The sequence below is a fragment of the Tigriopus californicus genome, chromosome 11 (genome assembly GCF_007210705.1).
Source record: "Tigriopus californicus strain San Diego chromosome 11, Tcal_SD_v2.1, whole genome shotgun sequence".
In the NCBI taxonomy this organism is placed as follows: domain Eukaryota; kingdom Metazoa; phylum Arthropoda; class Copepoda; order Harpacticoida; family Harpacticidae; genus Tigriopus; species Tigriopus californicus.
Genome location: NC_081450.1, coordinates 8,653,468 through 8,679,623, shown reverse-complemented (window position 1 = coordinate 8,679,623; position 26,156 = coordinate 8,653,468). Strand labels below are relative to the sequence as shown.

General features: G+C 44.1%; 2 protein-coding genes across 6 annotated transcripts; one reads left to right on the top strand and one right to left on the bottom strand.

Moving 5' to 3' along the window:
• The first annotated feature begins 318 nt into the window (after nt 1–318).
• Nucleotides 319–17,175, top strand: LOC131889915 (girdin-like). Of its 4 annotated transcripts, none has more exons than XM_059239138.1 (20): nt 319–1,898; nt 4,044–4,117; nt 4,189–4,274; nt 8,493–8,601; nt 9,209–9,421; nt 9,611–9,900; nt 10,007–10,088; nt 10,503–10,941; nt 11,215–11,657; nt 12,194–13,257; nt 13,356–13,497; nt 13,587–13,709; nt 13,787–13,942; nt 14,019–14,192; nt 14,294–14,686; nt 14,772–14,953; nt 15,083–15,564; nt 15,655–15,784; nt 15,892–16,035; nt 16,340–17,175. In XM_059239138.1, exons 2-20 carry the CDS (start codon nt 4,067–4,069, stop codon nt 16,602–16,604), a joined length of 4,968 nt encoding a protein of 1,655 aa, XP_059095121.1. In that variant the 5' UTR covers nt 319–1,898; nt 4,044–4,066; the 3' UTR covers nt 16,605–17,175. The 4 variants fall into 4 exon arrangements, with proteins under 4 accessions (XP_059095121.1, XP_059095124.1, XP_059095120.1 ...); XM_059239141.1 differs by lacking the exon at nt 319–1,898 and adding an exon at nt 3,008–3,142; XM_059239137.1 differs by lacking the exons at nt 319–1,898; nt 15,892–16,035.
• LOC131889916 (putative lysozyme-like protein) lies at nt 17,165–22,443 on the bottom strand. Of its 2 annotated transcripts, XM_059239143.1 has the most exons (3): nt 22,094–22,443; nt 18,372–19,707; nt 17,165–18,271 (listed from the first exon to the last, which is right to left on the bottom strand). In XM_059239143.1, exons 2-3 carry the CDS (start codon nt 18,497–18,499, stop codon nt 17,185–17,187), a joined length of 1,215 nt encoding a protein of 404 aa, XP_059095126.1. In that variant the 5' UTR covers nt 18,500–19,707; nt 22,094–22,443; the 3' UTR covers nt 17,165–17,184. The 2 variants fall into 2 exon arrangements, with proteins under 2 accessions (XP_059095126.1, XP_059095125.1); XM_059239142.1 differs by lacking the exon at nt 22,094–22,443 and having other exon boundaries at nt 18,372–19,879.
• Between the last annotated feature and the right edge of the window lie 3,713 nt (nt 22,444–26,156).

Below are 26,156 nucleotides of genomic sequence, written 5' to 3'. Positions count from 1 at the left end.
CCTGCCTGCTCGATTCACGGATCTGCCGTGGCCGGCTCTGTGTCCCAAGTGTTGTTGTCGGTTGTGGTGCTTTACAGGCCAAGCTGCCAAGTCTTTGGTTGATCGGCTTCGGGTGCGTGTTGCCAGTGGCCTCAGCAGGCTGCCAAAGGTAGTAGCTTTTGCATGGTAAAGGTTTCTAAACCAGCGGTGGTGTATCAAGCATGCAGGAGTCCAAATCGACTGTCGAGTGTCATCCCGAGTGCCGGTCCCGATGATGTTTGGGAGCTCCTCTATTATGGCTTTTCCTCGACATCTGCTCGTTGTGGAAGTTCCCTCCCGCACCACCACCATTTGCATTACCCCTCTGACTCGTACGGAGGATGTGCGTACTACTCGTTGTTCTTGAGTGTGGCACATCACGGTAGTTGCGTGCGGTACATACAGTGACTGACTGCATATCGTGCTTGTTCAAGCCAGTCATTGCGCGCTGAGTTCTTTTTTTTTGATTCTCCAACCATACCGAGCAAAGAAAGAAGACGGTAGTAACCATCCCAAAGGTAGTACTCCCTACTGTCCCCCATCAACCAACCAACCAACCATCCGACCAAGCAACCGAGGCAACCAACCCGCGTTGGGAGAATCTTCTATTGCAAGATTGAGCTTCCACGTTCTACGTTCGTTCAGTAAAGGAAATTTCTGGTCTCCCAACGACGACGACGACGACGGCGGCGACGACATCCTCCTCCTCTAGTTCTTCATCATCAGAGTATTCCTAGTGAGTACTCCTCAGTATCTGGAGAGGGTTCGACTCGTTCGACTCGATATGCTCATTGAGGCAGCCAGCCAGCCAGTGAAGAGTGTATGAAAACATTCGACTGCTGACTGATTGAATTGCAACAAGAAGCAACGAAGAAAAAAAAAGAGGCCCTTTGGATGGTGGATGGATACTGGAGAGTGAGTGGATAGATAGTTCAATAGATAGTTGGAGTGCGAATCTGTACGAGCCCAGACGAAATCCAGTGGTGGTGCTTCAACACCAAGAAGAGCCCTTCCCAATGAGACACCACCACCGTCCGGAGAGAAAGAGAACAGAAATCTCGCCTCCAAAGAGTTCGTCAAGTCACTTAAAGTGTTTCACAATTGCTCGGGCAAGTTCTTTGATCTGGCGATGTTAAGTGCGAATGTATATTCGACTGCCAAGCCATTTGTGGCCTGCCTCCATCCTACAGCAACAGTACTTGCTCCCCAATCATTGCTCAGTGTCCATCACATGCATTGTATCAAGTTGTCGTAATCATGTCACTAGCACATCCAGTGGACAACGCGTTGCCTTCAAGAATTTACCACATTATGTGAGTGTGTGCTCGGCTTGTGATTGAAATCATTGAAGTCAACCAGTCTCCATTCATAACCAAAAAGCCCAAGCAACAGCTAGAGTAGTCAGTATTGCTGCATAGTGCTATTCGTGCACCCACAACCGCAGAATCTATTTTCAATGTTCTCACTGATCAGAATAATCTGATCTGGCCGACATTTAGTGCCAACATCGACGACATTGAAGTGCTTTTAAGTGAGTAGTGAGTGAGCGGTGAGTGGTGAATGAGGTTGAAGAGTGTCGTGATTATCATTATTATTACTACTACTACTACTACTATTTCCAAGAGCACTGGCTCAACGTCTCCCAGAACCAAGATTCGGGGATTGCTTGGCGTGAGAATTCTCTCCACTGTCACGGGAACCAAAAAAAAGTGCACCTTCCTGAGCACAATTTCCTCTATATATAGATCTAGCTCATCAACCAAGCAAGCTACCGAACGCCTTTTACACACTCACCAGCAGATCCTTTGGTGTCAATAGTTTTTCAAACACGATTGGGAAATTAAATCAAAGGTTTCGCTTTCATTAAATCACTTCCACAGGTAAGTCGAATGTAGTGAAATGAAATGCTACAAATTGAGAAAGATCGTTACCTATGTTGAGCTTCTGGTCACCAATGTGAACCCCGACGCGTAAATAAATCATGGCCAATTTAAGCTTCAACGAGTCAATCTCGACTTCTTCAATACCCAGGGTCATTAACCCGGCCTGCCAATCCCGAAAAGGCGGGGCGGATCAATGAGATGAAAGGAAAACAAAACACAACCGACATCTTGCTGTTTCATTGATCGGTTGATCATCAACATCTCCAAAGTCGGAGGTGGAAGAGATCGAGAATCACTCCATCCACCGACCACCATAGATAGGTACTCGATATGACCGAAGTATGAAAAACACCAAAAACACCATTCTGGTGGAACTGTTGGTGTCGATTGAACCGATTTCGGGTACACAAGAATTAGTTTTCGCATATTTTTTTTGTATTGTTCAACGACAACCTCTGCACTGTAGGGAGTTGCCCAATCAGGTTTTTGAACACTCGGACTTTGAATAATCACATTCAAAAATACAGGAGTCCATGTGCTACTTTTGATATTGCGATATCCTCGCTTGCGAAATTGAGGTACGCACATGATACTTTTTCATGGACTCTATCAAGCTTCTACCCAATCGAAAATGGAAGTTGTTGCTCAGACGAGAGAGCGCTAAAATTTGATCTACTCTAAATTGAATTAAGAGCTGAAAAAATCCGGCACAGAGTGCAGGTTTTCCCGAGGGATTCTACTCCTGAAACTGATTTGCCGAATAAGGTCTTAACACCACCACCACTAACTACTGTTACTAATTCTGGCCGCCGATTGAGTGGCTTATCCAGTGTAGAAGAAAGAAAAATTGGGCATGCATCGAGTGCATCAAGTGCGTATGTAGTATTCAACTTCATGGGTGTGCATAGTGGGTAAAATTGAAATGCTGATACTTGGGAAAGTGGCGTATGATAATCTTGGCAACTCGTTATTTGCTCTTACATTCAGTTTCATGTCGAATGAATTTTATCTCTGGTGCCTCGAGATATCTGTATGCACCCAATGCAAAGAAAGTTAGCTGGATTGACTTGATTGAATCAGCGACAGTAATGCTAAAAGCAGCAGCACCACCACCACCACCACCACCAGCAACGACACCATCAGCGTCATCATCATCATCATCATCATCATCATCGTCAATAACAACAAGAACAACAGTAGCTACCACAGTGACAACGACTTGTGGTGGACCCTGTGGACTGGTGAATATCGGTAGTCATAGGCAAATATTAAGAGAGAGATATTTCTGTGAAATGAATAGCATCGAGCTAATTGTATGCAACGTATTACCTAGTCTATGGGTTGGGCTCTCGATTTCTCCCTTAACTTTGCAACACGATAAGCTGGGTGGCATCGTTACGTACTGTATGCTTGTCCTTGCCTTGGTTGCTAAAACGAAGTCGTGAGAATTGTTGAGGGTGGGGTAGTGATTAAAAGCTGCGCTTGATTGGTTCATCCCTCAATGCCGGTTGAAAAATTCTCCTTATTGAAAGAATTCGATCCAAATTTCTCTTTGACTGCCTTTTGCCGGAGGGCGAGCACATTTTTTCCGCGAGCTTTTGTGAGATTAATTAAATGTGGCCGCCGTGTTGAATTGATCGAACAAGAAGCTTTTCTTCCCAATCAAATGGAGGCCTCTAATTTGGAGCTAAAAAGGCACCAGTGGGTAATGTTGGATTTTTACGCAGAAAGGAATAACTCTGACAGAGGTAGGAATAGATTAAAAGATTGCTAGATGATATTGTTGGATCCTTCTTGCCCGTGAATGCGCAGTGTCGAAGTTGATCCAATCGCACACGCGAAATCAACCATTCCTTGGCACAGGTCCCAATAAGCCTGGATCCAAGATGGCGATACGGATCGCCGTCCTGGGGTCTGAAACGACATACTTCTTCCGATGGTCTCGATGATTATTCACATGGTATACTAATAATACGTAGGAAAACTCCATTGGATATTCAAATGAGACATTCTCACCTGCTCGCCTGGCATATTCTCTCTTTCCTGCCTGCTGTTCAGTGCCTATCGATATGGCCTGACTTGGACGACACCCAACCCATCGATCTACATACTCTACATTCCTCTCTTTGTTCATTCTTCCAGACTCAATTCCGTCGTCCTTCAGGATGGAAGCAACCAAAATGGAGACCTTCCTCAATGGACCCCTTCTGCAATGGGTAAGCAAGTGCCAAACTTATCTTCGGCGCAATTGAGCCTCTCATGATTCTTTACGATTTCATTTTTGTAGCTTCGCACTCTTCCCGAGGCCCCCGCGGAAATCACTTTTGCCGAGCTGACTTCCGGACAGTTTCTCCACAACGTACTCCAATCATTGTAAGCTCCTCAATCTCATTCCCTCGTGTACCGCAGTAGCGAAAAAAGTACCTAATGTGTTTTTCTAAATGATGATTAGGACGATAGGAGAAGTAGTAGAAGAGTAGACAACGACGACGACGACGACGACGACGACGACGACGACGACGACAGGTTTCCTAATCCGGATTTGTGAGCGGCGATTCTGGCGGAAAGCCATTTCATGCTCGACAAATCAATGTGCAATATCTGTTTCCTTTCTTTTTTTTTTGTCGAGCTGAACTCGTTATAACGGATGATCATCATTCTCCTCCTCATGATCATCGATCGACGTCATTGTCGCGTTTTCTACGCCGGATTAGATTTAAGTTCTGCTTTATCTAGGTAAGCTTGAAGCGACCGAATTACTATCCTGCTTATCGGTTGGCGGGTGGGTGGTATACTTTGGTGAGGATTGTTATCCGCAGTCGTCCAAAGCTCGAGGAAAAGAATTTTAAAGGCTTCTTTGCGCTGCTTTTTTAAGAACCTTCCATTTCCTGTCGATTACGTTTATGGCGACATTATGCAACAACCTCGAAACCAGAGGGAAACTTTTCTCGAGAACCTGTTAAATATTCCAATTTGCCTCTCACAAGAGTAATGCCTACCCGTGATTGCATGTCAACCACTTGGCACTGAGGCTGAAAAACAAAACCATGAATATTTATTTACAATTTAACCATCACTCGAGTCCGAGTTAAACTGGCGTGAGCGAGAAGAACTAGCAGAAAAAGACTCCTCCATCTTGGGTGTCCCAAAAGTTCTGTCATAGTGCGACACTTTTTATTGCCTTTTGCTTCGGAATGAAGTTGGTTCCAGCCACGTGTGCATATATATTTATATATACTGTATATCGTATATCCCATTCTCCGCCAAAATATCATGTCCGTGAAACGTGAGGTCTCCAGAGCTGATGTTTTGGGGCTCCATTCAGGCCCGTGGTAATTGGGATCTTGTTCGTTGTTGCTGTTGTTGCTTTGTGTAGGACGTAATTGGAAGGTCTGTGTGAGCGACGAGAGGCCTGGTCGAAGCACTGGCTGCATCTATGCGTTTCTGGTGGAAATTTTGTCCATTTGAGATGTATTACCCACTATACGTATATGATCCGTGGATGCCAGGTTTTGAGATGTATTCCACTCCCAGAAGTTTTCCTCCTTTCCCTCTACGTCAACCAACTTGCTAAATAAGTCTGGCCTATTTCGAAACCCGATTGAGCGGAGCTTGCGAATGGAGGTAGTCACCAACGAGAGATAGCGGGAAGTGGCTCATCGTTAGGTGACAAGGAAGTTCTCCCAATGTTTTCTGCTCGCCGGATGTGACCCCTATGGCTCTAGCTAGAGCTCTGAATGCACCATGTGCTTGTTGGCGTCTTCTTCTTCACCTTTCTCATCAACTCATGAAATCTAGGGCTACCATTTCGGACGAGTATCTACTATCTACTACTACGTATCGTGCATAGTGCGCTAACCTACGTACATACGTATAGGCACACTACGTTTTTTATACGTCAAAGCGACGTCATCGTCGGAAAGGTGCTTGAAAATTAAGTTCATTGGTGTTGGCTTTAAGACAAAGCGACGACTGAAATCCCGGCTGTGATCAATGGAACCAGATCTGTGTGATCTTTTCATACTGCTGAGCACTGAACAACGCAATGGCATAGTTCACAAGATGCGCGATAACTTGAAATTCCCGAATACCAATGGAACATTAACTTTCAAGGGTCGCCCTTTCCCATTTCAATGGAAGTTTGGAATGTTTAGGAGATTTTTTGTTGTCATGGAATGTGGGGTGGTGGTGGTTGTCCCTGACTCTTTCATGCTAACCCATTACCCAATGATCCACAGCGCTTTATCCCGAGTGTGTTGTATCATTCATGGCTATTTCCTGTGTTTTTCGAGGCTCGAAGAGTGCCATTAATGGATAGATGGAAAGTGAAACTACACGCATGTTGTACATGCAGGACAGAAGAGATAGGGAGGCCCCCAGGCCCTTGTTGGCAGTTTGGATATAATTTATGTTCGGGGCTCGCAGAGAACCTTATTTTTTTCCTTCGTGTTTTGTGCTCTCTCGTTCTTTGCGGTGAATGTTGGCTGACTGGTTGGCTCATCTACATACACTACCATATAATACTACAGTACGTACATAATACTACATATACCGCTCCCTTCAACCGGGTTGAATGTGGCTTTTCTACTGCCCCAAACCTCCAGTGCGGGTCTGTCTGTAGCACGTGTAGGTACGAATGTGTTCGGGTTTCGTCTGCCGTAGAACATCATATTTAGCTAAGAGCTAATGGCTTGATGACGATTAAGACGACACGACGTTGAAGACATTCCTCGGCATGTGTTCTTTCATTAGTTTGGAAAACGGGAGAAAAGTGCCACCCATGCCTGGATATGTTGGCCCAGTCCTTACTCGTCCTGGTGGTGTACCTGTTTCGTGTCTACCACTCTGCCGACACATTCCTCAAAGCCAACTGAGGAGAATCTGGATTGGAAATGGGAAATGAACTTTTGGCACCGCTTCTTTTCAACGTGTGTCCAGTATACAGTATACAGTATACAGTATGCAGTATGCAGTGTGCAGTGTGCATGATGAACCTTAACTGAGTTCCGTGTGCCGACATGACTTCCAAGTTCAGAAGACCCACGACAAACGAATGCATCATGGCGCATGGTCTTTGATTCGAAGACTTCGCAAAGGAGTCTGTGCATCGCTTCAGGTTCATCTCGTCTTTGCTAGATTAGCATAACTTTGGAGGCAAATGCTCATTAGTCCTTAAGATCAGACCTGGTGTGTGTTCACACACAAAGTGGACACACAGACAGACGGACGGACGGCGGACAGACTGGTGTCATTAATCACTTCTTATGTGCCCTCCGAGGATCAGAACAAGCGGCATAGAGAGTGTCCAAATTGGATGGATCTTGGGGAGCTAAGGTTAGACAGAGCAGGTCTCTGGACATCTTGGATGGTCACATCATGAATCATTCATGCCCACCACTCGCGGGATCCGTCCTCGAGCCACATGCCAAGCCTACTAAACACAATGGAAGTGTCTCAAGAGAGAAAAAATAATCTGACATCAATGGCCTTATCTGCTGCCTGTTTCGTCTCGTCGTTCCTATCATGGTTTCTTGTTCGTAGAGAGGAGCAAGAACTGGGTTGGGTCGCTTGTTGCTGGCTGAGGTGGTCCTCAATGCCTCCCCCATGCCTCCCTGTACCTCTGATCACTCCATTCAGAGACGGTAAAAAGAAGAGGAAATCATCACCGCATTTGGTAATCAGAGTGGTTTTGTCAATGCTTGGGAGCTTGTTTGGTTGACTTCATCTTGTTGGTCATCGATCGACGTGCTCAGGCCAACTTCCATCAGGTTTGATGGTCATGTTGACGCATTCTTTGGAAGCTCGAATCTGCTCCTATTACCATCGGTACATACAAATAGAACTTGGTTGTGTTTTAATGCAAAAAAAAGAACACAATCAGAAACTTGCCCTGGAAGCATCAACATTCTTGCATATCATTATCTCATTATCGAGGGAGATTTAAGATTGTTTTCTCCATCCATGTGAAATATGGCCTGGTTGAAAAAGCCGGCTGCTGTGTTTTTTGAAGCACCTCTTGGTAGCTCGTTATTTGGCCCACTTATTTGGGAAGAGAGTTTAACGACTAAAGTTCCCAAGAGTTAATTTGGATGGTCAGGATACTCCTTCATCCATCTTATTTATTGTACTGGGTTGGATGGCCTGGCAAACCCAATGGCTTTGTTTACTTGGCACGTGCAAGTTCTTGAAGTTTTCCAAGTCAAGAAGAATCCGGGAGGAAAGTCTGAAAAGAAAATGAGGATCGCCTTCCCTCGTTGGCTATGGAACAAAAAGTTCGTGGGAGTCAAATTAACTCCTTTTCCAGGTCTCTTGAATGATTTGTAGTTTGTCGCATTATTGGGTTCCCCAAACAAGAGTTGAGCTTGAAAACACGGCGACTTGAACAAACGCATGGAATTTGTTGAATGCCTTGGGTATGACTAAATAACGCAATATTTCTTAAAAGATTAATGACCATTCATCAAGTTTGTTGTGTTGAAACGAGACATCAGGTCCTGTTTCTCGGGGAGAGTCATTCAAATTGCAAACAATGCGTAAAGAGAAGAGGGCCTGGCAATGATTTTTGTTCTCCTTTTTTGTACTTGTTTCTAGCGATGCGAATATCCCCACCACGTCACCAAAGTTCGATTCGAATCCCGATCTACGTGCCCGGGTGATGAACATCAACCTTTTGATCGAGAAACTAAAGCTCTACTACGAGGTGAGTGAAAAACTTCATTCAGGCAGGAAATAGAAGACATACGAGAGAAGTCTGAACCAATGACATTTTCCCCAAATGTTGGCCAAGAAATTCCTTGTCATGCACTCTGGGCAGTGGAGCGCGGTTTTTTTTTCTTCATGCATTTGTTTTTTCAAGGGAAAAAGTTAACTTTTTTCTCAGCAATGAACATGAATTCTATCCAAGGTCGGAAACAAAGCCAAGAAGGACAACTTCATTGGCGATTCAAATCGTCTTATCATGTGTGTGGTACAAATATTCTCACCCAAGCAACTAATTTTCGTCTTCTGACGTCTGTTGTACGTAGTTGTCTACACACATTTGTATGTAGTAGAGTAGTAGTTGATCGTACAGTACACAACACACTATCCATCTATATTCCTATCTAGCCTTGATTTTGGCGGTAAAGAATGAAAAAGACGCTTACATTTACGTACATTGTTGCCAATTGAAAAGACGCGATGATGACTGGGAGTAAATGCACTTTCTAAACGCCATAGCAGCCTACAATGTTTTGTTGAAGGTGAAAATGTGATAAAAAAAAGCCTACTCATAAACGCACATTGTAAGTGTTTTTTGGTCCTTTCAGAATATTCTCAGTCAGACCATTGTGATTGCGTTACCCAATACCATTAAGATCTGTCAGAGTCCGCCCACTGACCAAAGCTTACAGGAGATGGACACACTGCTATTGCTGCTTTTGGGCGCCGCCGTTCAATCATCGCAAAAAGAGCATGCCGTCAACTCGATCCAGAACCTCCCGGTCGAACTCCAACACGCATTCGTGGATAAGATCAAAGACGTAAGAATTAGATATCTTCATAGGACACATATATTGCTGCTCATTTGAGTCTTGGAGAGTCAGAGCGAGAGCGAGAGCGAGAGCCATGCCCATGCCCATGCCTATGCCCATGCCTATGGCCATGGCCTTGACCGAGTTACGAAATGGCCATAAACGTGCATGACCTTCAAATGTTAGATGCCGTTTTAGGTGACGGACAATCCCGAGAACATCTGGCCAACGGACTACGACGACCCAAAAGCGATGACAGTGGAGCAAAAAGACAAATACTATTTCATCCTGGTGAAGCATGTGAAAAAGTTGGTCAAGCAACGCGACTCGTTTGCCAACCAGGTCATGGAGATTGCCCTACAAACAACTAATCTCAATGAGGATGCCTTGGCTGATCCAAATTCGTCCCGACTCACCCCCGAGAAAAACCATTTCGCTCTGGAGATCTCCGAGAGCAAATCCAAAGTCCGGAAATTGAATCACCAATTGTAAGTGTGACTCGAGAAAAGGGAAGAAAGTCATGCTCGAGGTCCTAAACGCAGACACAAAGTCGAGGAAGAAGAGAGAATAATGCTCAAGTCTCTTTCTTTGCAGAGAGGAAAAAACTGAGGCCTTGATGGAAACGAAAAGCGAGCTCGAAAAGTTAGCAGCCCAAGTAGCGAAACTGCGCCAAGAGGTAAGCAACCAACTTTTTCTGTCTTTTATGCTTTTTCTTGTTTGTGGCCGAGCTTAAAGCCAAAGCCTAATGGCGGAACTGAACACGAAATTAGGCAATAAACTGGAACAAGGCGGAGAAACCAAGTTTGTGTCAGAAAAAGAAGATCAACGTTGGTTGTGTAAAGCAGCATGCATTCGAGTCAATCAAGTACGGAGTGTCTCCAAAAGGATAGTCTGTTCTCGTGTTGCGCCTTTTCTTCACGGTCGTCACTTGATATTGATTGTGGTGTCAACCATGCCATTCCATTGACTCTCATTTCAGACACATCATTATTTTTAGATGACACATCGGTGATTGGGGGCCCATTCTGGGGTTAAGGATTTTGATTGTGTTAGTGCATTTGGGATGGATTTGATTTTTTTTCCATTACAGAATATTGAGCTGACACAAGACGCCCGAGCCGCCAAAACCTACCGAGATGAGCTCGATATAGTCAGGGATCGAGCCAACAAGGCCGACGAACTGGAGGCCGAAATCCAGCGTTACAAGGACAAGGTCCACGACCTCCATTACTATAAAACCCGCGTGGACGAAGTGCAAGAAGACAAACGGATACTAGTGGAAACCAAGGACATGCTGGAGGAGCAATTAACCAAAGCCCGGAAGCGTTCGGATCAGGTGCTGTCGTTGGAAAAAGAGATCCTCTCCTACAAGACGGCCTTAGATAAGGTTCAATTGGATCGTGAGAGTGACAAGCAACGGATCGATGAGCTCACCGAAGAAAACTACGCCCTCCAAATGAGTACCAAAAGCTCGTTTTCAGAGTCACGATCGCTCTTGGCCGAGATGCAAGTTCTGAAAACCAAAGGAGGTGCGTGAACCTATTGGTGTAATACCGTTTGCTCGTTTGTTTCTTTCGCATTGGTATGCGTGTGCATTGTGTCACATGTGATTTGATTTGATGTGTGAGTGACAAGGCTCATTTGTTAGCATTCCGGGAAAAACGGGGTCTACGACAACAGACGGTGATAATAGCTGAGGACTTGGGTTGTAAGTCACCTACGCATTCGACGCCAACGAAAGAGATGGATCGTTGGATGGTTAGATCTTTCACGCGAGACCTATTCTTCGTTTCTAATTCCAGGCAAAGACACCAATATCTTCACCGAGCAAATTGGACAAGATGTCACTCGCGTGCACCGCTTGGAATTGGAAAACCAGCGGCTCATGTCGGAGCTGGAAAATGCCAAAGAACGAGGCTTCTCCGAGTTCTCGGGGAAGATCCTGGAACTCGAGAAAGAGAACAAGCGACACTCGATCACCATTGTGCAGCTTCAGCAACAAAGGGAGAAGGACGAGGACTACCATGCCCAACTGAACAATCAACTGAGGCGAAGCGAGTCCAAGATCAAGGAACTCAACACGGTCGTGGCAGCACTCAAAGAGGTCGAGGAGCAATTGTCCATTGAGAAGAACACCGAAATCGATAATCTCCAAACTCAAGTGGATAGTTTGCGGAAGCGGCAAGAGTCCTCCCAAAATGAGCAGCTCGCCCAAATCCAAGAGGAGAACCTCAACTTGATTAAGGTAAGGCCAATGAGTCCATAGGCTTTGGTTCTCGGGGAGAGTTTCGGATTAGTATATCGACTTGTTGGTTTACTATCCAAGGTCAAAGACCATGAGACAAATCAGACTAACTCTGGCAGAAAGTTGGAGAAATCAATCTGATGATACGTCAACTGAATAAAAATGGCTCCACCTGAACGAAAAGTGTCACATGAAAATAATGTAAATTGGAGCAAGGTCTTTTTCCAATATTACAGACCGACATGATATTGCTGAAATTGCAGAGAGTAATATTAATGAATATACAGTATAGTGGAGATGGTTTTTTGTTTATTTTTTGGACGATGCAGATTCGAATCTGGTTCATACAAAAAAATATATATTCTGCTCAAGTTTTGCGAGAGTTTTTATCGATATTCAAGATAAATTAGTGTCATTGTACCGCCTCATAGATATTATAACATCAACAGTAAGAGCGATGGGTGAAAGCCGAAAACTGGAAATGGAATCGAATTAGAGCTTGTGTTCCTAGCTTATGTTCAAGTGTCCATTTGCAGGAGCGTACTCATCTCCAAACTCAAGTGAACAAATTGAGCGGTGAAAAGGAGCGCCTCGCCCACAGAGTCGAGGACACGCAAGCCCAATTGAATCAGGCCGAGGACCTCAAGTTTGAAAAGGAGAAGCTCAACTCACAACTCGAGCGGGTCATGAAGGAGGCGGAGGATTTGCGATCACTTAAGGACTCGTACGAAAGCTCATCGGACTCCTTTGAGAAGACGCGGGACGAAAACGAACGCCTATCCAAGGCGTTGGACAAGTTGAAGACTGACAAGCATAACTTTCTGATGGATAACACCGATTTGAAACGTCAGGTCGACCTGTTAAACCGCAAGAATCAAGTCCTAGTATTAGAGTCGGATCGGATCCCTTCCTTGGAAAACGAGCGAGAAGAGCTCAAGGATACCATTAACAAGATGCGAATCAGCATGGATACACTCGAGGTCTCAGCCAAGAAAAGTGACGAGTTGGAACAAAAACTGGCTGCATTATCTTCGGACAATAGCCGACTGAAGCGTCAAGTTGAATCCTCGGCTAAGAAACTCGAGGAACTCGGTCGAGAACATACCACCATAAGCAACGAGAATAAGGCTCTTTTGAATAACATTCAAAACTTGAAGACCAATGCCAAGAACATGGAGAAGATGGAGAAGGAGTTCTACGATTTGGATGCAAATCACGACAAAATGAAGCGCGAACATAACTCTCTCACAAAAGAATTTGAGCGACTGACCCAGGCCCATGAGTTGAAGGAAGTCACTCTAATTGACCTACAATCCAGAGTAGAGACCCTCCAACGAGAGCGAGATGGCCTTGAACGAGAACTGGATCAATGGAAACAAGACTCGTCCAGGATCCAAGATCTCGAAATAGAACGTCTCCAACTCGTCCAAAGTGGCTCCATGGACAAGCGATCATTAGTGAAACTCCGGGAAGAGCTCGTCAACGAGAAGCTCAAGACGGAGAGCCTCAGTAACCAACTCGAGGGTCTCAATCAGCAACTAAGGACTCTGGGCATCGATCAAAACATTCTCAACGGACAGGACGAACTGATTTCATCCGAGTGAGTCTCTTTTTCTTTTTTTCTTCTATGTACTGTACATACCACATACAGGTTAAAACAATAACGACGAACCTGACTTCAAATAAACCTGTCTTTAGGCGGATGAAGAACTTGGAAGGCTCCATGGATCAGTTGTTAGAGTCGCAACAGAAGAAGATCAAGGGCCTCGAGAGTCAATTGACGGTTGCACTCAAGCAGAAGACCAACTACCAACAACAAGTCGAGACTCTGGAACTTCAGGTAAGAGCGATGGGACTCTTTGGAAAGCCAGAATGACAACGCTCTTAATAGATGCCTCATCCGATCCGTTCCAATAATTTGTGTTCCAGATCAAAGCGGGAGATTCTCAAGTTGGATTAGAGAAACAACTGTCAAAGGTCGTCAAGGAGAAGGACCAATACCGATCGGAATTACTTGAGCTCAAAATGGAGTCCTCTACCAATGCCGAGAAGGTAAGGAGTAGCTGGGAGCACAATCTTCGGGTTAATCCAGCAACATGTTGACCAGCTATCGTTGTGTTTTTTCAAAGATTGAGTTATACGATGCCAAGGTCAAAAAACTCAACGAAGACTTGGTCAACATCAAGGTGGAAAACTCCACCCTTCAGAGTCAATCGTCGTCCTTATTGTCCCAAATCAACCACCTTCAATTGAATCAGAACAGTCTGGAGAGTGCCAAACGAAAGGTAAGGAAAGCTTCCATCGCTCTGCTTCTCTTTTGATCGAAGACGAAATGCATCCAAGTATAAATCATCCGCTTAGTCTGACGAGAGTGAGCGCCGCTGGAAAATGGAGCGCCAAAACCTTTTGCGGGATCAAGTTGAGCTCCAGAAGCTTCACGACGGCTTGCAACAGGACTATGATAATCTGCTCATAGAAAAGGATGGTCAAAAGGAAGTGGAAAAAGCCCTCAAGGCGGATTTGGCGAAACTCCAGGTAAGTAAACGAAAACAAGCTCCAAGATATTCAGACCAAGCACGCGCAGTAAGTTAACGTCGTATGGATATCGTTCTTTTCATATGTACGTATGTCAACAGTCTATGTCTCTGAGTCTAAGTGAAGGTCAAGATACCTTGATCAAAGCCAAAGAAGCCCTGGATCAAGAGCGTGAGAACTTGCGGGCGGATGCCCGCACTTTAGCCAACCTCCGCTCTGAGCACAACCGTTTGAAAGAAGATTTCCGGTCTTTGTTTACGACTAATGAGCGCGTAAAGGGCGAATATTGCAACCTGCAAAGCGATTACAAGGCCCTGAAAACGAGTTACAACCAACTCAAGCTGCAGCAGACCGACTTCAAAGGTCAATTAGATGAGACTCGCTCACAATTGACCCAAGTGGACGTAGAGTATTCCAAGGCGATGAATCGGTGTGAAGTTCTTACCAAGATCAATAACTCCCTAGAGGACGACCGAAAAGGACTGATGGAGCAGGTGAGTGAGGACTATTGCGAGGAGGCACATCTAAAACCTAAGTAAATGAAAAGGTGTGGCTAACCTCTGTTTTTTTGCTCGTTAGTTCTCCATGCTACTAAGCCAATATCAAGAACTGCTGACCCAAACATTGAACGACAAGGAACATTTTCATGAAGAAGAGAAATTCTACACGGACAAAATGAATCATTTGAGTCGACAGAAAGAGAAGCTCGAGGAGAAAATCATGGAGCAGTACAAACGGATGGACAATTCGCCTCAGAAGAAGTAAGACTAGTATGCATACATACATCACACCATATATTGCAAAGCAGCTTCTATAATGGAAGCTCAAATAGCACGATGACGACTCGAATGTGTGACGGGTCTTAAACATGGACATTGTTTTTCATCTAGAATGGGCTTGGGCGGAACCTTCGTGCAAAAGATGAAGAAGTACAGTCTCATTCCTGGCAACAGCCGGACCAGTAATAGCAGCCAAGGGAACATATCTGGATCAGGAGGATCCACGTCGGCTGCTTCGGCTCTCTCGGCAGCCAAAGTTCGAAGTCACACCCTGAACCCGATTAGTATCAATCGGGCCAGGTCGAACTCTCGAGGCCGTTTGAGGACAGTGGAGGATGCTCAGGACAGCTCTTCCGTGGGATCAGGTTGCAATGATAGTCTGGATTCGGGTTCACATTCACCACGCCAAGACAACCTGATCACTCGATCCGAATCCGCTCATGAGCTCACCCGACGACGGGAAAGCCAAAACCACAAGAATTCCGTGGCCCATCTTGCCATTCCACCGCATTTAGAAGAGGATTCTGATGGCAATCACGCGGACAACGACTCGGTTAACAGCCTAATGTCGGGAGCCAGTACGTTTCTAACGGGTAGGTGTTCTAGACTCGTGAACGTGAGCGGCCGGTAATTGATTCTTGAATCGACGAGCCATTTACTATTTGAGTCCTGATTTATTGCAGGCACATCCGATCGCTATGGAGAGAGTGATCATCACCATAACCATATTCATCACCATCAGCATCCCCTGATGCAAAACCAGAGTGTCTCAAGTCACAGTGAGGTGGGTCTCCCTCTGACCTCCAAAACCAGGTAAGCTTTCACTTGATTCCTTCGCATTTTGGTTGGGCATGATGTGTTCGGCCTTGATTTGTGTACATACTGTACCTATGTGTAGAGCATGCTCTCTGGTCTTCCAGCTTATCTAGGCCTGGAGTTACGCGCATTTTAATCAATGGAGGAGAACAAACCGAGTCCAATCAACGCTCCAGCACACCTCGTTTGACCTCTTGGAAAAGCACTAATTCTAGTCCAATCCTGGGAGAATCGCAGTGCCATCAAGAGTAAGAGCTGATTAGCACAGGTGCCCAGGGACCTGCATTTGTCGTCTCCTATTCGATGTTTCTTCTTTTTGTAAATATGACATTTGTAGAAATTTGCGCTTTAGTTTGAATAGGCGAGATCTAAGTGATTAAAGGATACCACTAGATATCTCTGTAACAACTACCACCGAAATATGACAATGTCAACTCTGTGAACGAGAATAGGTTGTTATGTCCAATTGCTTCTCGTACCATTGTAGATTGAATCTTTTCTGTGACAGACCCTAAGCAATGAAAACCATACTGATTCTATTTTTTGTTTCAGCTCCTCTGCACCTGCTGTGCCCGCACGAAAACCCTCACGAAGTGGTGGCAAGGAAGCCCATCCTCCTCCCCCACTTCCTCAGCGACCTCACAAACTTCAGGGTGGTGGCGGTAGTAGTAGCAGTGGCTCAGGGTCGAGCGTTGGTCGTGGATGCGCCTTGGATGATAATCGATATCACCAAGACGACACGGACGACTCGTCCACTATTGATGAGGAACCGAGCAAGCAAGAAAATACCGCTTGGTACGAGTACGGGTGTGTGTGAAGTTCAATCCGAAGAACGCCACCCATGCTATGACGCTACCAGCCAAGCCTTTGTCCGTGATAGGGCCCATACACAGTACGGGCAGATCACATGAATAGCTTTAAAAATGAATTCCAAAAAGACCCCCACCCCCCCTCAATTAAGCTTGCTAATTGTGTTTTGTAGTTGTGGTAGAACACTAGGTTTAAGCGTTGTTAACTTGGTCTGTTAGATGACAAATCACTCTTTCCCTCCCGTTGATGATTGCTTCTCTCACATGTGTTCCTTTTCCACGATGGCGGTTGATGCCACCAGCGAAGATGCCGCACAAGACTGCCTTTAAGAGGTAATCTTGTGCCTATCCTTTTCTCGCGGCATTTGTCATGGCTGTGATTATCCCTCAAAAAATTCATGTTCTCCCTACCTGTCACTCTTTGGCTCTCCAAAAGACCTAAGATTTTATTGTCCCACACTGCCTTCAGAACCGACGGCCAGGCGTGTTTCCGAACTCTCTATCTCAATCAACTCTTGATTCAAAGATTCTCACTACTATCAGAAAAAATAAAGTTTACCGATTCTATTGAACGATCAATTTTGGTTTCTATTTTCGTTTGCCAGACACAAAACTGGTGAAAGTGCTTAAAGCTTGACCAATAACTCCCGACCCGGATGACCCAGACCCGCCTAAAAGAGAAGACAAACCCCCTCCGGACGCTGCTGCCGTTGCAGATGATGACGACGAGGACGAACTGGTGCCCCCCGTCAACATCTCCGCCGCATTATTGATTAAAGCTGTGGAGATGAGCTTGTCGATGGTGCCAAAAGAGGAGTCTGATCCCGCCAAACCCGCCAAGCCTCCCGTGGAGCTGGATTGGGTCTGCGTCCCACTAGTTCCTCCTCCTCCAATCACGTCTGACACGATGGAACTTAAAATGGGAGCCACTTCTTGGTTGACGCTGGGTTCGACCTGATTGAACAGTCCGCCATTATGATTGTTGAGGTAGTCAACCACCCCCGAGGCCTCCGTGGGACACTGACGGTACATTTGCTGACAAGAACTTCCTCGTCGAACGAAACCTCCACCGGATTTCAAGTCACTTCGCGTGGCATGCCCTATGAGAGCCGCTCGAACGTAAGGGAACAGGTTGAGGTGATCCATACCAGTAGCTTGGAACAACCGAATGATGTTGCCCTGCACATTTGACGTAGCAGCTTGACGCTTTTTACGACCCAGAAGAGCACTACCTAATTGACTCAGCAGACCCCCACCACTGCTTCCCCCACCACCAGCACCTAAGAAACCCCCTTGTCCGGGTCTTGGTGGCGGTTGCTGTTGTTGTAGCAGTTGTTGCTGAAAGTTGGGGGGCCTAAAAGGCGCGTTGGGTGTGTCAAAATTAGGTCCATTGGGCGCGGGAGCGAAGCGGGTATCCGTTGGGTTGGAGGCGGTGAGCCCAGTGGCGGTGGCACTTTGAAACCCTGACAAGGGTCGGTTGATGAGCTCGGACACGGCATCGCCATCCGTTTGCATGTATTCACAGAGCATCTTCTCCAAGCATTGGTACTGATCAAAGTCTTTGACCGAGCCGAAGATGTTGTCCAAGGAGCCCAAAATGGAAGGACCCGGACCATCGGGAGACACGATCGAGGACGATGACGACGAGCCAGAATCGGATGCACTCACCACTATCCTGAAACACCCGGATTTAAAATTCAAATTATGAACCAAACAGCCTGATGCAAGCTTTACAATTTCAATTCAATTAAAAAACAACGACTGTTTTGACTTACGCTTCGTTTGCGTCATCCACAACTTCTCTCCCCGCTGCAACCTCGGAGGAGCCTCGGAGGATACCCCCCTCAACCAGACTCCATTGTAGCAAAAGAATTGAAAGGCTAGGGTGCAATGAACGCCGCATGACGAGTGTGTGAGTGCCCACTACACTTCAAATATTGGTTTAGAAGATGCCAATGGTGGGACCTATTTTTGCCACTCACAAGTTACAAATTCCAACTCGAAGAGACAGAAGAAAATGCAACAACGTTCTTAATCGAGTGGGATTGCGGTTCAAGGTAATTCTGTTTCTTTCTCGAAAATCATCGGATCCTCAACGGTCATTCGCCGCCTCATCCAGCGGCCTACGCAATTCCCAGTATACGCTATTTGACATTCAGGTGGGCCTTAAAAAAAACCTCTGAATGCTCCCATGCAGGTATGCATGGACTAGAAGCATGCATCCTCCTGAGATCCTGAGCGCTCGAATATTTGGTTAGACTCGGGCGACGACCTTGAGGACGCAAGCAGGTCTAATGCTCAGGACGCGATTGACTTCCGCTCGATCCGAGCGTACATCCGCTTCAATAACTAACTTTTCATATTGCTGTGTTCCTTATTCAGAGAGCAAGGAAGAGCAGGGGGAATTCCCCATGAAGCTATTCGCAGAAAAATTTACACAGCGTTGGGTCAGAAAAGAGACAATTCCATAAGGCGTGTGGAAGAGTTCATTGGAATATCCCGCATTAATTAATAATAGAGGTCACATGACTAAGAAAATGCGGCTCTGAAGGGGGAATGTAAAGCAAGATACTCGAGAAATTTTACTGAGAAGAACTGAGAGGATGTAGAGCGCCAGACGCATTGTATGTTGAGTTGACAACTTGACCTTCTTTGCTACTCTGCTATATCGTTGATCTTAACGACTTATTTGATGATAAAATAAGACAAAGATAGCAAATATTGACACTTTCCCATTCGTTCAGAGGAATGAATATTCAGCAGCCGTGCCCGATAGAGCCCGACCGATCCCAAACCTCAGGTCCGATGCGTATCATCGTACGTACGTGATTTGCTTACTGCGTAGGTGTTCAAGTCTATTGCTATTGGGATGGATAGAGGTCACCTATGGCAAGGGGCTGCAGGTCAATCCGCTGAGTTTCATCCGTGGTCAGCCATCGATCAAGGTGCATGTGTGGTGTTCTAGGAGCCGAGGAGGTGCGCACTCACAGCAGATCCAATCCGGAGGAGAGGGGACGGTGGAGGACAGGAAACGGCGGTACTCCATGTCCCACAATGGCCCAAAGAATTACATTTGCACTGCTTTGTGGTTTTTATACCCTCAGTCAAATTCTGTGGGATTAGAAAATAATACTAATTTTTCAACAATCATCAGTCATGGCCAGGAAAAGAGCTCTGTTTTAGGTGCAATATAACTAAATAAGAATGACTCCAGACAAAGATAATTTTGATTTTAAATAAATACTAGGTAAGTAGTTTCAAAGATGCTAGATATTTGAAAGAAATTTGAAAAATTGACACTCGAGAAGTGGAAAGTAACGCCCTCTAAGAACTGAACTTCGTGCCGACTTCGTAGGTCCTCTTGAGTTTTTGAAGGCAGTGCTTCCAGACGAATGGCAAAGGAAAGTCCCAAATAACTGTCAAACATCGCAAACGAGCCTCAGCTGACGGAGCTGTTCCTTATTCTGGTTTGTCTTAGGGTAATGACAATAAAAAAAACGTTTTTTCGGTCACTATCACTAAAAAAATCATTTGAAAACACCAAGTGATTCATTTTCACAAGAAAAAAAAATATTCTTTAACGCAAAAACGTTAAAAAGCAAAAAAGCCACGTAAAAAGAAAACATTAGATTGATTTTGCAAAAGTTTGAAGCAATTACCAAAGGTTTTTATATTTTTCATTATTTCAAAATCTTTGAAACCAAAAGGCCTTGAAGTTGTCGCCTAACTTGCACCCCCAAAGTAATACCCAAAACCATGCAGGTCTCTAGATCAAATTTGGTTCCTTTGGGTGCTTTATTTTAGCTATCTCTCAGGGTGAAAAGACTTGAATTAAAATGTAAATGTTTTTATATTTGCTGTTTTGCGTGGAAAGTATTGAGGTTTTGTTTACATTTTTAGGAAACGCTGAAACTTTTGCCAAAAAGACCAGCAGGATTGATGTGAGAATTAGCGAACAACTACTATAATGCAACTAACCAAAAAGATTGGGAAAATGCAGTACGTGTATACAGTCCTCAACCAGAATTCAGAATCAATTGTAGTGAATGTCAAGGTTTACACTTTCGAGCCCTCCAATCCATTTGCCCCCCTAACCTCTACCTCCGGACCTTCCATTTTTGCCCAAATACGCCAATTATCTCATGAAAAAGCTGGCAGCTACCAAAATCAAGTTTGAAAAGAGGGGAAATTAGGCATTATTTGTATCTCCAAGTCTCCATGGGCATTGCCTGTTCATGTGGTTATAAAAGCTGACAAATCTTGGTGACCTTGCAGCAATTTCCAGCCACTCAATATGCCAACCAATGATGCCCAGTAAGTAATAATCCCAATTGAGGAATTTAACGTCAATCCTTTGGGGAAGGGCAAATTTCTAAAATTGATTTGGCAAGAGGCCATCATCAAATTCCAATGGCCGAGGAGGACATGCCAATGACCATGGTAGTCACATTATTTGGCCTTTATAACTTTTTGCGAATACCTACTAACTTTTCAACATGTAATGGATGGCGTACTTCATAAATTGCCTTTCTTATTTGTGTCATTAATTGGACGCTACTCTTGGATAACAAGCAAGCTCTTCCGCACCCGAACATTTAGAACTTCTCAGACATGTTTTTCAAGCTCTCCAAGATGATGGGGTGGTCTTTCAGCCAACAAAATGCTTATTGGACGTGTCAGAGTTGATTGTTCTCGGGCATAACGTCTCGGGTAGACAAGAGTCGCCCCCCTGAGGAGAAATGGGTGCAATGAGGGATTGTTCATATGATTTCAATTGCTTGCAAATAGTTTTTGACTAGCATTCAATTTGTTAAAGAACGGTACAACTAAGATTTAAATTCAATTGAGACATATTTCGTCATTTTGACTGTAGGATTTGTCTGAATTAGTACAAAACAGATTGATGACTTGTTTTTTGGCAAATGCGGAAGCAGGGCTTGCTCGGCAGTAGGGCTTAAAGACAAATTCGAATGACACTTCCGGCAAAAACTTCCAATAAATGCAAATTCTTGTAATATAAAAACTTATCCATGACGCCGATTGGAATATATTAGTGAGATCAATTTTTCAACAGAAGGCCCCATTTCAATGATTTTCAAGGGCCCAAAGTGCTGGATTACAAAGTGGCGCCATTTTATCAGGCCAAATAGGCCTCGTTCAGCCAGGTACGATCAATTCTCCTGAACAATCGCCTTTTTCAGAGTTAGCATCGTGATACTAAAGAGTATTGAAGCGAGTGAAGACGGGTGATTCAGTAAGTCTTAATTCTCCAAAATCACCGAATCTAATGTCCTTCTTTGCATGGTCATAGTACATAAGAAATCTTAGTCAAGAACGCAGAACGTTAAGTATACGCGTCCTACACACCCCACATGATACCCCAGTGAGACCTGTTAACTATCCGACCTCGTCGAATTGAATAACCAGATCTATAGAGGAATGCCGGTTGGATCTGTTGTGGGTCAAGATATGGAAGGTCTAAAATCTGAAGTGCTACCTGACGAGCTTGGTGGTGTTGATGATGGAGTTGTGGGTTGTGTGTCAGACTCTAGGAATGCGGGCTTGAGATGATTAATTAAAACGTTGTCTTGTCTTGATCCAAAATCAATAAGAAATTTGTCGTGACGCTCCAGGACCCGAAACGGGCCATCGTATGGTCGCTGAAGAGGTGTTCTATGCGCGTCGGGCCTAATAAAGACATGAGTTGCATCCGACAATTGATGAGGAATATAAAAATGTGCCTTGCTATGGTTAGATGAAGGTTGCGGGCAAACTTGTTCCATGCGCCTCTGAAGTTTTCCAGCAAAGGTAAATGGATCCAAATTGGAACTTGCCGGGTCCAAGATTTCGCCCGCTAATCACAAAACCGTGCCACACACTAAAAATTATGTAGATGAACATCCAAAATCTTCCTTGAGGGCGGCCCTCATGCCAAGGAGTACTACTACTGGAAGATGATCAACCCATGAATCGTCGGACAAACGTGCTCTCAATGAATTCTTTAGTTGCCTGCGCATTCTTTCTACTGCCCCGTTGGTTTAAGGATGATAAGACGTTGTTGTAATAGGTTTGATGCCAAATAATCGTAACATAGAAGCCCATAAGTCCGAAATGAATTGTCGCCCACGATCCGAGGTTATTGTGGCTGGGACACCAAAGCGGTCAATCCAACCAGATAGAAGGGCTCGTACGCAAGATTCAGCTGTAGCATCAGACATAGGGATGGCCTCTAGCCCTTTGATAAATTTATCCACCACGGTGAAGAGATAAGTTGACCCTTTCGATGGGGGAAGAGGTCCTACGATGTCCACATGAATGTGGTCGAATCGTCGTGAGGGTAAGTGAAATTCCTTGATTGGACTAATCGTATATCCCACAATACTATCTCTGGACTTTAACGTGCGATACATCCAACCACACATTTGAAAGGCTTTACCCGCCTTGAACTGGATATTTTCATCGAACTTTCCATTATTTTGGAGGACTACACCTAAATAAATCTTTCATAGATGAGACCTGTTCAATATCTTTACCTCCATTATCTTTGAGTGGAGTATTCAAAGGAGTTGACCCAAACGTCATTGAGCGGAATTTCATTCCTTTCATGGCCATATTACTCTCAGTTACCCATGAGTAGATTCGATCTAAGTCCTTTGCATGGCTACTGGAATCTTGGCCATTCCTACCAGAAACTAACTTTGTATCGTCAGCATAAGAGGAGAGACTGGCAGTAATACTAAGCTTTTGAAGCGGGGCAACGAATATTATAAAAAGGAGGGGCCCCAAGATGGAACCCTCTGGAACACCTGACTTGACATCATGTACGTCACTAAGGGATCCCTCGTCCTTAACAATTTGCTTCCTATCCTGAATGAAGCTTCTTATTCAATTGAGAACCTTGCCTTGGATCCCAAGGTCATTATCTACTTTATCAAGGGCCTTGGTAAAATCGAGATAGACAACATCAACTGACTGATGTCTCTCTAGTTCCTCAGTAATTTGTTCTATATGTTCAATCAGTTGGGTTAAGTCTTACATTAAGTCTGTATTAATTAGTATGAATATTTGTAAGATCCCTGCAACCAAACAGTTCGAATCCAGTAATTGTGGATAGTCTCCAATAAAAGTTGGAAGTAATTCAGGGTAAGATTAAGGCCTCCATCGACAATGACCAGTTACAAACTGAGAGTAAGGTGATTCAAGAGGTCAGGTCAAATCCGAAGGCTTTTTTCTCTTATACGAACTCTAAGAGAAAGATGAAACACCCTATTGAGCCTTTTGAGGTTGATGGTGCTGCCATTAGCAATGTAGAGGCTATGGCTAACATGCTTGGAGATCAGTTCTCCAGTGTGTTTCCAACCCTACTGAATTTAGAAGCATCAACTTATTGTTTTATGATGATCTCACAGTCACTGATCAAGATGCTTTAGAGGCTATCAGAGACTTGAGACTCTCTAGTTTTCCTGGCCCTGATTGTGTGACATCTCAGTTTCTGGTGAGATTCTCACTGGTTCTTGCTCCTGTTTTCTCGTACTTGATACGTTGCATCTTGGATCAGGGCAAGTTTCCCTCTTCACTAAAGTTAGCTCACGTTGTTCCAATTTTGAAGGGGGAGATAAATCGCTCCCCAGTAACTAAAGGCCAATTTCTCTCACTTCGAATATTGCAAAGGTGTTTGAGAAGATCATGAAGTTCAAACTTGTTGAATTTCTTGAAGTTTATGAAGTCCTTCTTTCCAGCATGAGTTCCGAGAACATTTTAGCACGATGACCCAACTGATTGAACTCCTTTGCATGGTAAATGGTAAAAAAGAAAACAATGTATTCTGTTGCATTTAGACAAGAGATATATTTGGACTCATGATTTTGACAAACAATTCTGAAAATTTTTGACATCCAAAAGGAAGGAGGGGGATAAAAACATTCTTTTCACCATGATTTTGTCTAAGCCCCCTTATACTTTGAGGATTAGTCATTCTCTTCTAAAATTGTGACCAAGACCAAGGCTGTAACTGATTTGAATTTAATTTATAAGTGATATTGACATGCATTTACGCCATAAAAAACCAAATAACTAGAATGTTCAAGCTCCACAGGAGTTGTACTTCATGAGCATGATTTCAGGTCAGCTGACGCTGGGTGGCAAGTGACAGTCACACTTCGTGAAATCTCCCTTTAGGCAAGTTGAATCATTCCCATGAATCGTTCGTTAGTCTTGTTTTCTTTTAATTTCTTGTGATTCTTACAAATATGCATGTAGAAAGAGCAGTAGGATAAAAAAACATGCTTTTTGAGCATAACACACGTAACATGTTCAAAAGATTGGGACATTAGCAGAGCAAATCACATATTCTATTAATTGCCCTTGTTTAGCAACGCATATCGAAAATGTAGCAAAATGTATCCGAAATTGCAAAGCAATGATGAGGCATTTGGAATTTCGTTTCAATCTTCCAACAATTTGTTTCAATGTGGGCGACGTCATTACACCTTTACGTAATGTTTTTTGAAGGGTGCTAGGGGAGAGCAATTGCTCGGTAAGGGGTCGTATTAGGAGTTTCAGCTCAGAATTTGCAAGCACCGTCAACGATTCAGATTTGTACCAAAGTTGCCTTAGGAATTTTGACTACCAACGGAACTTTTTGACACCCAGCAACAGCTGAAACGAAAACATGCGATCACAGCGCCCTTGATCGATCTATTTATGGAGTTATCTATGATTTACGCATTGAAACTTTTGTTGACTTTCGGAATCGCCATCTAGTGGGTCAAGAGCACAAAACAGCAGATGGGGCTCAGTAAAGCCAGGCAACTAAAAGGGAGAAGTGGTCCGTGACGCCAGAGGTCGCTTGCATCCAGCTTGGTGGTACGAGTTGAAATTTATAGCACTAGTAAGAGGGTGTTTTTAGTTTACAAAGTGACCTTGCAATGAAATGCTCCCAATCTTCAACAACATTCCTTTTGAACTTAGTTAGACTAATTGCGGCTTTCAATAATAAACAGGCTTTCAATAGAAAAATAATTTGATGAAATATATGACAAATGTGTCTCGTGACCCCACGGAAACAGGAAAATAGTCCTAACAGACCTCAAATTAATCAATATCTTCACAACTTTTTCAGAAATGAATATGATAGCATCAGGATTGGACATAAAAAAGGGCTTAGAATTGAGCAGCGCAGAGATACACTTGCTTTCATGACATATTGAGGAGCACGGTATTTGAAAATGATAAATTTAATTCATTTTTCTGTTTGAAAACACTTCATAAGTTAAATGTTAAAAACGAAATGTCCATTTATGTACCAGAGAAAAGTGAATTTAATCAGAATATGGCCTGTTTCGTAAAGATATACTTGCTTTCATGGCATATTGAGGAATCTGGTATTTGAAAATGATAAATTTAATTCAGTTTTCTGTTTGAAAACACTTCATAAGTTAAATGTTAAAAACGAAATGTCCATTTATGTACCAGAGAAAAGTGAATTTAATCAGAATATTGCCTGTTTTGTAAAATTGTCATCTTAAATGGAATGCACACCACTTATTACTTATTTGTTA

Coding starts and splice junctions, on each gene's coding strand:
- LOC131889915 (XM_059239138.1), top strand. CDS start 4,067: ATGGAAGCAACCAAAATGGAGACCTTCCTCAATGGACCCCTTCTGCAA. Junction 9,901..10,006: donor CGGAAATTGAATCACCAATT/GTAAGTGTGACT, acceptor CTTTCTTTGCAG/AGAGGAAAAAACTGAGGCCT. Junction 13,498..13,586: donor TCGAGACTCTGGAACTTCAG/GTAAGAGCGATG, acceptor TTTGTGTTCCAG/ATCAAAGCGGGAGATTCTCA.
- LOC131889916 (XM_059239143.1), bottom strand. CDS start 18,499: ATGCGGCGTTCATTGCACCCTAGCCTTTCAATTCTTTTGCTACAATGG. Junction 18,272..18,371: donor GTGGATGACGCAAACGAAGC/GTAAGTCAAAAC, acceptor CGGGTGTTTCAG/GATAGTGGTGAGTGCATCCG.